Here is a 12,753-nt window from a genome sequence, read left to right on the forward strand (position 1 = left end):
ATAAAATTCTTATCTTCATTTTGAAACCCCACACCCCACGTTCATCAATATACAAACACTATATTGTTTCATTGGTAACGTAAGAGGTAAAATGACTTATTACTCATACTTAATCTAAGCACACCCAAGGGCTCCTGATTAGGCATCTAGCTATGCAATGCTATCTGTTAATTCCGTTCTATCCTGTTTTCCCCTTTGTTTTTATTTACACCAACTCACGAACCATAAACTTTCAAATTGACCACTAATAATGAACCACAGGTCGCAGATATTACTGCAAATTTATTGTGCTTTCTGTGATATACAGATGACATGAGGAGACCTGGTCTATTTATTTGTATCATTTACTATTCCTTATTATTAAGGAAAAATAAAAATAAATTGTTCACCTGGAAGTGCCCACACGCTCTCAACAGACTTCTTACTTCAGGAGTAGTTGTTCTCCCTCTCCTGCTGGGGTGTGGTAACTGCCACCCTAACTAGTAGAGCAATTAGGAGCATCTCTCTTACCTGCTTTCTAAATTTTCTAACATCATCATCATCATCATAATTTTTTATTTATACCACGCCCTGCCCAGCCAAGACCAGGCTCAGGGCGGCTAACACCAAATATAAATACAGTAAAAACATTAAGAACAACAACAACAAACCAAACAAACAGTTGATTAAAATATAAGTTAGAATGCAGCTTTAAATGCAGCCTTGTTTTAGTGGTAGCCTTGAAATCACCTGCCAGACCAGTTTAAATGACCTTTATTAGTAGTGTTCACTTACCTTATTCCAATCTTGTGGACTTTAAAAACAAAAAACAAAAAAACTTATTAACACTATTAACAACCCATAAGTGCAGTAACAGGATGTTGCATCATACCATATATAAAGCAAGCAAACAATAAATAGTAAGAGAAAGAAATGATGACACATCAATATAAATCAAGACATCCATATTTCTTTTTTTTAAAAAATATTTTTTTATTGGTTTTCCATACAGTTATACATTTTTATCCAAATTTCAACAAATTGTCTCTTTTTGAACTTCCTTCAGCGTCTCTGAGAATCATCCATATTTTATCTTTAATTACACATTCCCTTCTTTCGTATTGCCATTAAACTTCCCTTCCCCCACTATTTCATATTGACAATACTTCTCAATTTTTACAGTGCCTCTTGAAATCCCACTAACGTTGTGTTCACATCACATACATTTTTCAGATAATCTACCAACTTTCCCCAGTCTTCGATGAACTTTTGGTCTTTGGTATATCTAATTTTCCCAGTTAATTTGTCCAGTTCTGCGTAATCTATCAATTTCAGTCTCCATTCCTCTATCGTCGGTATTTCCTCTTGTTTCCATTTCTGGGCCAACAATATTCTGGCTGCCGTTACTGCGTATTGAAAGAGTTTACAGTCTTTTCTTCTTATTTCTTTTCCTAGGATCCCTAAAAGAAAAGCCTCCGGTTTTTTTACAAAAGTATATTTTAACATCTTTTTCATTTCATTGTATATCATTTCCCAAAAGCTTTTCACTTTCTTACATTCCCACCACACATGAAAGAATGTTCCTTCTTTTTCTTTACATTTCCAAAATTTGTTACACGTCTTATACATCTTTGCTAACTTTACTGGTGTAATGTACCATCTGTAAAACATTTTCATAACATTTTCTTTCAGTGCCGTACATGCAGTAAATTTTATGTTCTCTTTCCACAGTTTTCCCCACTCATCGAAATGTATATTGTACCCAAAATCTTTGGCCCATTGTATCATTACCGATTTAACCTCTTCGTCTTTCGTATGCCATTCCAACAATATCTTATACATTTTTGACAAAGTTTTACAATCATTGTTTATTATATCTACTTGAAATTTAGAATCTTTTTCTACATAACCTCTTTCTTTTGAATCTTTTTTAAAGATTTCATTTACTTGAAAATAATGCAACCAATCATATACATGGTCTTTCACTTGTTCATATGGTTTCAATTTCCATTTTCCTCCTTCTTTAATTACCAATTCTCCGTATGTACTCCATTTACCTCTCATATTAATTTTCTTAACACTCATAACCTCTAACGGAGAAAGCCAATGTGGGATTTTTGGTTCCAATATATTTTTATATCTATCCCATATTTCTATTAAAGAACTCCTGAAAATGTGGCTTCCAAATCCTTTATGAACTTTCTTCTTGTCACACCATAGATACGCATGCCAGCCAAATCTGTTATCAAAACCTTCAAGGTCTAATAGCTCCTTATTTTCTAGTTTAATCCATTCTTTTAACCAACATAGACAAGCTGCTTCATAATATAGTTTCAAATCTGGCAGGGCGAAGCCACCTCTTTCTTTTGCATCTGTCAATAACTTAAATTTTATTCTTGGCTTCTTCCCCTGCCAGATATACCTTGAACTCACTCTTTGCCATTCTTTAAAGATTCCTATACCCTTTATAATGGGTATAGTCTGAAATAAGAATAACATCTTTGGCAGCACGCTCATCTTTATCGTAGAGATTCTTCCCCAGAAAGATAATTTCATTCTACCCCACACCTCCAGGTCATTCTTTATTCCCTTCCAAACCGGTATGTAGTTATTTTGATACAAATCAATATTTTTAGACGTTAACCAAATTCCCAAATATTTTACCTTTTTCACCACCTCTATCTCTGTTTGTTGTTGCATTATTTCAATCTTACTTTGTTCCATGTTTTTTGCAATCATTTTGGTCTTATTCAGTCTAAATCCGGCTACCCTTCCAAATTGTTCCATCTCCTCCAATACCTCTTTTACACTTCCTATTGGTTCTTCAATGGTCATTACCAAATCGTCGGCAAAGGCTTTAACTTTGTATTCATTCTGCCCTACTGTCACCCCTTTTATTTGTTTGTTTTGTCTAATCGCATTTAAGAAGACTTCCAGAACCGTTATGAATAACAATGGCGAAAGTGGACAACCTTGGCTTGTTCCTTTTGATATTTTTATATCTTCAGTAATTACGCTGTTAACTATCAATTTTGCTCTCTGTTCTGTATAGATTGCCTTTATACCATTGAAAAATTCTTTGCCCACCTCCATATATTCTAAGTTTTTTAACATAAACTCCCAAATAATATTATCAAGACATCCATATTTCACGAGCTAGTGTGGATGATAAATGTTGAGCATCTAAATCCAAAGCATAGGAAATAAAATCCCACCAGATCCCATAAAATCCTCCTGGATCCTCCAACTCACTGGAAACACTGAATTTATGTGCAATTTCCCCCCACAATGACTTCCGCAAGTTCTTACACCACACAGCCAAATGCAGATCTTTCAAGGTTTTCCTTTGCTAGGCTATTGAAACCCTAGCTGCAGCTAACATGCATGTCAAAAGCTCTTTAGAGTGACAAGCTTTCATCTTGTAAGTGTTTGAAAATAGTGTTTCCATTTTACAGATGTAAAGGAAGCTAAGGAGCAGGTACAAAAGCATATTAGGGGATGTGGCCTGAACATAAGTTTCCCCCTCATCTTCCTCTGAGCTGTGACCACCCTCAAACCATTGTAAATCTGAATTGTCTTCTTCTCTGGAAGTGTCAGGCTGGGGAGGCGATCTCCACCATTTCTCCTTTGCCCAGTCCCTGACATTGGGTTAGTTTTTATATGCTGGTTAATATATTCCCTAGTGACACAGTATGCTTTTCACATTCTTTCACTAATGAACTTGGGGTACGTAGTTATTTGCTTCACCCTGTTTTTTAAATCTTCATAACAATCTTTCATAGCAATTTTTCCTTTGCTAATGATGTTGTTAAAACACAGAAGTGGCCAATGAGCTAGTCAGCAAATGAGGTGTTGCGTCCAAGAGAAGATTATCTGAAGATCAAAGGAGGTGCCTAGTTCCCATAAAAGCATCTCATGTGACGAACCGATGCTCTTTGAGGCAAGCGTTACAAGCATGGAAGCCAAAGGCTGCAGCTCCAAGGGGATGGCGACAGATTTCCCTGTTCAGAGTGTTCTGGTGACAGGATCCAATTCGGGAATTGGCCTGGGTCTGGTGAAGCAGTTTCTGAGGCTGCCAACTCAACCTCAGTGGGTCTTTGCTACTACCCTAGACATGGATGGACCAAAAAGCAAGGTGAGGACCAGGAAGGTAGCATAAGAGAGTAGTGATGTTACTACGTTGTAAGAATGTAATGTCAGCTTTCTGTGCTGGATGGGGTTGATGGGAGTTGTAGTCCAAAACATCTGGAGGGTGCCCGGTTGGAGAGAATGCTGCTGCACTCATGACCTGCTTGCAGGCTTCCCATTGCCATATGATTGTGAGATCAAGAGGCAGGACTGAGTGGGCCTTTGGTCTGAAAGTCCTTATCTTTGGTTTTCTTTTCTTTAAAAAGCAAGGTTTTGATTTAAGTTTAACTATAGATGCTAAACTAATTGTTTTCAGGTTCATGAGCCCTGTGGGGAAGAGAGATAAGGCCAACCCAAATGTGCCCCTTTGTTTGCCCTCCCTTCCAGTTATCCTTTCTCTGCCAGAAATAGATCAGTGTCTGTTTCTACCAGGCTGCCTGACACTCCCTTGTGCCTCCTCAATAACATTTCTTAGTAGTGTAGGCTGGGTATAATAATAGAGACCTTAAGGTATGGTTACCAGATATCCCCGTTTCCCGGGGACAGTCCCCAGATTTACAAATCAGTCCCTGGACAAAATCCGTCCCCAGAATGTCCCTGGATTTCATTTAATGTCCCCAGATTTATATTTTAAATGTTGTAGATTTATTAGTAAGGAATGAATGTTGCGTGATTGGTTCAACGGCACAAGACACATCATATGGGGACTTCCGGTGAGGCAAAATGGCAGGTGCCACAGCAGCGAGCAGCTCCTGAAGCCAGCCAGAGCCTACTGCGCTACCAGGCTGGCTCTGGGCTGCTGAGACTGCTGCTGCCGCTGCCACTGCCAAGAGGAAACCAGGGATGCCCGGCTGTCAACTGGGGAAACCAATGACACACACACCCACACCCTGGTGACCCAAATCAAGCCAGCAGCAGGAGCACCCGGCCGACTGCCCATCGGCGCTCCGGGGCCAGGAAAACCCCAGAGACAAAGCAGGGAGAAGGAGGAGAGGAGAAGGAGAAGGAAGAAAAAGAGGAAGGAGAAAAAAGAGGGGAGCCCTGACCTTGCCACGCTGCTGCCACTGCTGAGGAAGAAAGGTAGGAGAGCACCGGGGGGGGGGGGGCAAGGACACGTGGCCAAGCCCAGGCCCGACCAGAGTGTACTCCACAGTCGGTTTGCAAGCCCCCTCCATAGAGGCTGGACCCTCTCACTGTCCTCGGAGCTTGCTTACTGGTAACAACCTCTGGCTGATATCTCGGACAGACCAGGGAGATTTTGATAGGAAACATTTTCCCAAGCGTGGGTAAAATGCACAACCCCTTCCTCCTGCTTCCGCAGGGGAAAGAAAATAAGTCAGAAATCTATTTACATGATGTTTATTTCTGACATTACAGCACTAGAGAAAAACACGTACTTTCAGTTCAGTTCTTCTAGCAAGTCTGACAAACTTCCTGAACATGCGCACACAGAAGGTTTCAAGTTACACTCTTCACAAAGACTTATCCAGCCTGTGAACGTACTGGGAAACTCTTCTTTCCCACAGATAGCCACATCATGTGATGTCAACAATCTGGCTGTCTACAGCGGTGATGTTTCAATATACTGACAGCTAGCGCTCCAAGAGAGCAGGTCGGGGCACAGAGGAAGGCCGTGCGACATAGGAGACCACAGAAGAGAATTAGTTTAATTTATTTATTTTTTAAAAAAACAACTTTCACCCCCTCTTCTAAAAAAAAAAAGTTTCTGGTAACCTTACCTTAAGGACTTGTGAGCCAGGATTAAAGTTTTAATAAAATGATTTAAAAGTCTTTCTTAGGAAAAAGGTTTTATCTTATGAATGGTTACATTCAAACAAAGCAATCCCCAAAGGAGCTAATAGAGAAATTAAAATAAGACCAATGCATCCTACTATCCTTTAAATAAAACAGTGTCCTAACAGCTGAAGTCTTACACTGGAATTTATGTTGATCCTCCAGTTTCCCTTCAGGACATTCCCCTGTGGGCAACGTTCTGGGGGCTGTGGGGGGGGGTCAGAAGCAAAAGTGGGCCAGGCAACAGATATGGCTGCTGCCCTTGTATAATAGGCTACATTCCACTGATGCAAAAGTCTACATACACCTCTCTCCATCAGAACAAGTAAAAGGCACTGTTACAGTACAAGGGCATATTTCCGCCAGGCAAAAACATTGAGGAGGGTGTAGAGCAATGCCAGTGAGGGGTATGACCTGGTGAGAAAGAGGCTGTGGTCTTGGGAGAGTTACATAGCCTGCGTAGAGGGAGCCCGCATAGGAGGGAGGAGGAGAATGAGGACTATCAGACTCCTTTTTTTTTTTTTTAAATGATATTTATTAAAATTTCAAAGGATACAAAAATTACACAAAAACAAAAAGTACAAAAAGTGAAAATACAAGAAAATAGAAAATACAGAAAAAAGAATGAAAGACAAAAACAAAACGAGTTCATTATTTTCAGACCCTTAACTGTCATTGCCTTCTATCGTAGACCTCCTCCTCCTCCCTTCCTTTGTATTCTAGATATTAGTTATCTCAGCAAATCTTTCCTTTCCATATTTCATAAAATTCTATCATTACATTATCCTCGACTAATTTAATCCTATCTTTCTATAATAAAATAAACCTTAAAGTTTAAAACTTAAGTTTTAACCTTACCAGCTTCTTATAATCATAATATTCTTTCATAATTCTTTATGCATCTTTGCTAAAGCCAGGTAATTTCTTCCAACATTTTTCTATCATTCATCAACTTTATAAAACATTCTAATAATAAAAAAGAGAAAAAGAAAGATATAGACAAGTCCAATCTTTATCCAACGTCCCTTCCTCCTGGTTCCGGGATTTGTCAGTCCTTATTCCCATCAGTCTAACCCGGTAACCTTATGTCCGAGGCCCTCAGGTCACTTCCATGGCCCTTCCGCAGCTCTTCTTCATATTTATAACTGAGGACTATCAGACTCCTTACCACTTTTCCTTGCACCAGGTTTTCTGTCCATCTCTGATAGTGTGCTCCCCCTATTAATATTGGAGAGGAGGATGTTATCCTGGCAAGGGTTTGCTCTGAGTGAGATTCCTAAGTGTCTGTTACTCTGCTAAGCATTTTTAGGAACCAGCTCTAAGGCTCTGGGTCTCTCTTGCTGCCTAGTTCCAGTTTAATCAACGCAAGAAAACGTTTCTTTTTTGACAGGAAATAAAGGAGTTGGCATGCCAGCATCAGAATCTGGTGGTGCTGCAGCTGGGTAAGTCTCAAGTTCCAAGTGTGGGATGAATAGACATTCCCAACGCCAGTGGAAACCAGTCTACAAAGCAGTAACTGGAAAACAAGATGATTTGCTCCCCTGTTACAGAATATCAGTGATAAGGAATTTTGATTCTTCCCACAATTTCAATGAAACTTTAAATTAGATGCACCTATATGTAATCTCTGTCCATATCGTCACATAATAGATGTGTGGGGAATGTTTGGCCCACCATATGTTGCAGAACTACAACTCCCATCATCCTTGGCCATTGACCATATGTTGCGGAACTACAACTCCCATCATCCTTGGCCATTGACCATATGTTGCGGAACTACAACTCCCATCATCCTTGGCCATGTTTTCTGGGACTGATGAGAGTTGTAGTTCAGCAACAACTGGAGAGCCATAAAGGAACTTTCCAAAATGGCTTACCAAAGACATGGGCTAATGCAATCTCTTATGGGTACTCTACCTTTCTGTGTCTGTGAATCCATATAGAAGCAATATGGCACAGAAAGGCAAGGCTTCCAGAACAGGTACCACAACCTGTTATATGTTACCATAGTCCACAGAATAAAGTTCAGGCACCTCTCCACTGCTGCACAACCACTTATTTACACATCATTTTTGGCACCTCAAGGGGCAGGGAGGGGGCAGAACAGGGCAGAAGGGGGGCAGAATGGGTCAGAGGCAGAACAGGGTGGACTTGCACAAGTGCTTCTGCAAAACCCATACATATGTGGGGATTCCAGTGTACAGTGGTACCTCGGGTTACATACGCTTCAGGTTACATACGCTTCAGATTACAGACTCCGCTAACCCAGAAATATTACCTCAGGTTAAGAACTTTGCTTCAGGATGAGAACAGAAATCACGCCCCTGTGGCGCAGCAGCAGTGGGAGGCCCCATTAGCTAAAGTGGTACCTCAGGTTAAGAACAGTTTCAGGTTAAGAATGGGCCTCTGGAACGAATTAAGTACTTAACCTGAGGATTCCCCTGTACTTGGGACTCACGGTAGCCTTGTTTAGGACCCAGCTTTACCTTCTATATGTCTAATTGTCCCAAATATTTCATAAAAATAAAGAACAGTGTACAGTGGTACCTCAGGTTACATACGCTTCCGGTTACAGACTTCACTAACCCAGAAATATTACCCCAGGTTAAGAAATTTGCTTCAGGATGAGAACAGAAATCACGCGCCGGTGGCGCACCCACAACGAGAGGCCGCATTAGCCTTACAATTGCCTTGCTTTGAGCTCATTTTCTGACAGAGTGCTATGAATATGATGCAAACATTGTTAAAAGCCAGGCCTTCACTATGTTCCCTGTAAACACACACATACCTCCATGATTCAGAGAAGCACTTGTTCTTCCTCCTCAAGTGGACTGTGGTAGCTGCTACGCTAACAAAAAGAGCTGACAGGCCAAGGTGAAAAATAAGTAGACCGAAAAGCACCTCTCATCCTTGAATGGACTTAATCTGTAAGATCCCCTAAAGCTATCCGCCTTGGTAGTTTTAAAAGGGCCTTTTTATTAGTCCCTTGGGCATCCCCACACCACCCAGTTCTTAAGGGCTTAGAAATGTCATTCTGCAGATGTCACTGACCTCCAGAGCATCAAGGCAGCTGTGGAGCAAGTGCAAAGGTGTGTTGGAGAATGTGGATTGAACCTCCTGATGAACAATGCTGGTGTTATTTCTGGAAATGACCTGGAGAAAGAAAATGCAAAGGACATGGCAGATGTATATGCCGTCAATACTATTGGGCCACTTCAGGTGAGCCAGGTAAGTTTTCGCTTTTCATGGGGCTGCAAAACCCTTTACTCACTACCTTTTGCCCTGGTAATAACTGTGATGTTCTGGCCCTTTGGGAGAATTAAACAAAAGCAACCAACTGGGTAGGAGAAAAGCAGTATTTGTTTGAGCAATTAATTTTCATGAGCACTTTAAAAAAAGAATTGCAAACTGATATGGAAATTCAGAGAATTGAACTTAAGGTAGGAATAATGATAAACCAACACTGATAGATCCACTAGTCGCTGAACATCAGTCTGGCATAAAAATAGGAATGCTTTCTACCTTTCCTTCCCCAGACATTTAATGGGGCTGCTCTCATGAACATGCAGACAATTTTTTTAAATAGAATGGATCAATATGGCTACTTTCTGGAAAACACATGACAAGAATGCCTTTCCTATCTTAGTGTGCTATGCAAACACATAGTAAAAGAGAGAGATTGCAGAAGTTGTGGGAGAAGGACAACTTTAAAATGCCAAGAAGCGAACTAGAAGGAAGAAACATGGGTGAGACCTTAGAATAGAGCAGCTTCAGGACCTGTGGGGGGCTGCATAAAATGAGGCCAGGGCACAGGTTGCCCAGCTGTGTGTTCAAACAATTCTAAATGTATGCTAAGTCTTACGGGACTCCTTGTGCAAAAGTTTATAGAAAGTATTTTTGGATCAGAAATCCTAACTCTGCTATGAGCATTGTTTATATATATCTTCAACTTTATACAGTGCATCCAGTGCTTTCCTCCGGTATCACTGCCCTAAGATAGCTGCATTCATTGACCTAACAACAGCCATGATCACTATTCTCTTTTAGGCATTTCTGCCCCTGCTGAAGATGGCAGCTCAGAGATATCCCCAGGAAGGGCTGAGCTGCTGCAAGGCAGCCATTATCAATACCTCCAGTGCTGCAGGTTCCATGGAAGTTATGCTGCTATGGGAAATAAAGATGAATATTGCCTATCGCTGCAGTAAGGTACCTTATGTGAAATCCATGTGAAACTGTCTGCTCCCTCCCCTGCCCAGCTGTGACTATCTTTCCAAATGATAGCTGTATGTGTGCATCTGCGCAATAATCATGCATTGCCCACAGATAAATGTTGAGAGACAAACTTCTGTTGTGAGGATGTTGCATTTTCTAAAACTGTGGATGGCAGAAGGGAAGATAGCAGGATGTTTTCTACAAATAAATAGCATGTGTACAGTCCTTTTCTTCTTGCGGAACTTAGAACAAACATTTAAAGCTACAAATCAGTTAGCAAAATGATGCAGCCAACAAGCATGGGGAACACTCACAAATGCCTGTCAAAAATCTTGTTCAAGAGTGGTGTCCATGATAGATAACTTCCAAGTTGCTAGTTTTTGTGTCAGGAATGCTCAATGATGTCCAGTTTCTCTTACAAACCTCTCTGCCTCCAAATCCTTTCTAGCCACCTTGCTATCCATATTAAGCAGCTCCCCACAGTTCAATGCACCCTCTGCTCATGGTTTGTTTTTTTCTCCCTTGTAGGCTGCTTTAAACATGCTCACCAAATGCCAGTCACTCACGTATCCAGTTTATGGGATTCTGTGTGTTTGCATCCATCCTGGCTGGGTAAAAACTCAAGGCATGCAAGTAAGTGCTCAAGGCTTTTGGTAATCATGGAAATGTGGGCAGCCCTATAGGATGATATTTCTTTTAACAAATTGCTTGACATTTTTAGTTGGCTGGTGGTGCCTGAGTAGCTCCAGTGCCCCATCCTTCACTGGCTGGAGGTATTAAAAGCACAAGAAAAAGGCAATGAAGGGAGCATCTATGAGTTGGTACTTCTAATATCCAAAATTGCTCCTGGAAAAGCAAGCATAGTCCTCTGAGGCCTTGCAGTGAACTGCTATCCTTTGGCATGCATGGCCACTTGGTTGTCTTTCATAAAGCAATGTTTAATGTGCAGACTGAAATCTTATAACCAAGACATCTAACAGCATCTAGGCCTTCTGCTATTTGATGCTCAAGAATGACTTTTTCCGAACTTAAGAAATCCTTCACTTACAATATTTTTCTTCACAGGAGGCGGACCTGACTGTAGAAGAGAGTACACGAGGAATAATTCATGTTCTCTCCACACTTTCTGAGGTGGATAACGGTACCTTTGTGGACTGGGAAGGACGCAGAGTACCCTGGTGAGGGATTTGTTTCACGATGCCAGGGGGTTTACCACTCTAGGATTCTGCCTAGAGAGCATCCAATAAACCACCTGGGATTCAAGGAAAAAATGTTTTTGACTCTTTTCTTCCTTCAGAAGGTTCCACCGAAGACTAGTTTTCATGCAGAATTGTTTTTAAGGACTAGCCATGGATTGAAAGATCTTTCAGTCTGAGGGTCACATTTCCTCATGAGCCCCCTTATGGGCGCTGGATGCCAATGCCAGGTGGGGGTGGGTGGCACTGGTGAGACAAAGGCAAAAGTGGGCAGGGCAAGGTTGTGAATATTACCTTTCCATGGAACAGGATGGGGAAGTTGTGGTCCTCTGGGTGTTGTTGGACTGGATCTCCCATCAGCCCAAGCCAGCATGGCCAATGGTCAGATTGATGGAAACTGTAGCTCAACATCTGGAGGGCCACAGATTCCCCATCTCTGGTAAAGAAGGCTACATACAAAAGCCAGAGGTATTTAGTGCGTGCAAATCATTGTTGTGGACCAGGGGGTTGGTCTGGATTATGTGTTTGGGTCCCCTCCAAAGCCTGTGGTTCTTTATCTGGACGATGGGAGCCTGTAGTAGGAGCTGAAGTGCCTGAACCAGCTTCTTTGTAAAAGGTCAAGCTGACCCTGCTCAGCATCCTTTTATATGCCTAAAGACTTGAGCAAGTATGGGCGTGTTGTCATAGAAAAATGAGCTAGTACTGTCTCTACAAGGAAGGGTATCCAGATCTCACACACATGGCTAGACTCATCACCCTGGAGGCAAGAGAACAGTAGGTCAGAGGCTGGCCTTTGTCTTGTCTGCAGCTGGGAAGACACAGAGGCTTGACTTCCTCTCAGAGCTGAAACCACACCTTTGGGGGATCTCCCTAGGGACCTAATGGAGGAGCAAGATCTGATGTAGCAGTGATGCTGTGAGCCCTTCATCTTGTGCCCTGGTTGTGTATATATGCACACCCTCCAACATTTATCTGATGAAAATAGAGACGTCCTATTCCATACTACTACTACTACTAATTAGTTACCTATACCCTGCCCATCTGACCTGGTTTCTCCAGCCACTCTGGGCAGCTTCCAACATATATAAAAACATAATAAAACATTAAACATTAAAAAAATACTTCCCTACACAGGGCTGTCTTCTAGTTGTTGTCTTCTATAGGTTGTACTGTATAGTTACCTTGGCTCGGGGGTTGCATAACTCCAAACTCTCCCAGCATTTCTCTGTTGAAAATAGGGATAGCCTAAGCAAAGGAGGGGCTCAAATCAAATCAGGATCAAATCAGAAACAACAATGGCTTCTGTAAATCTGGGACTGTCTCTGGAAAATAGGGACACTCAGAGGGTTTGTATGTGTAAATAAAACCACTGTCAAAAAGATACCACATTCTTCAGTGATACTATTCCAAAGGGAAGCAATAGCACCCATGACCCAGGTGTGCC

The 12,753-nt window shown here is 41.5% G+C and overlaps 1 protein-coding gene across 2 annotated transcripts; it reads left to right on the forward strand.

The window, feature by feature from the left end:
• The first annotated feature begins 3,067 nt into the window (after positions 1–3,067).
• On the forward strand, positions 3,068–11,384 carry LOC308483964 (C-signal-like). 2 transcript variants are annotated; one of them, XM_081018381.1, is made up of 6 exons: positions 3,068–4,114; positions 7,292–7,343; positions 8,942–9,129; positions 9,949–10,107; positions 10,642–10,746; positions 11,179–11,384. In XM_081018381.1, the coding sequence occupies exons 1-6, from the start codon at positions 3,908–3,910 to the stop codon at positions 11,293–11,295; spliced, it is 828 nt and encodes a 275-aa protein (XP_080874507.1). In that variant the 5' UTR covers positions 3,068–3,907; the 3' UTR covers positions 11,296–11,384. The 2 variants fall into 2 exon arrangements, with proteins under 2 accessions (XP_080874507.1, XP_080874508.1); XM_081018382.1 differs by having other exon boundaries at positions 8,942–9,120.
• The last annotated feature ends 1,369 nt before the right edge of the window (positions 11,385–12,753 follow it).

Source organism: Podarcis pityusensis, assembly GCF_964106645.2.
Source record: "Podarcis pityusensis genome assembly, chromosome: 8".
NCBI classification, from domain to species: domain Eukaryota; kingdom Metazoa; phylum Chordata; class Lepidosauria; order Squamata; family Lacertidae; genus Podarcis; species Podarcis pityusensis.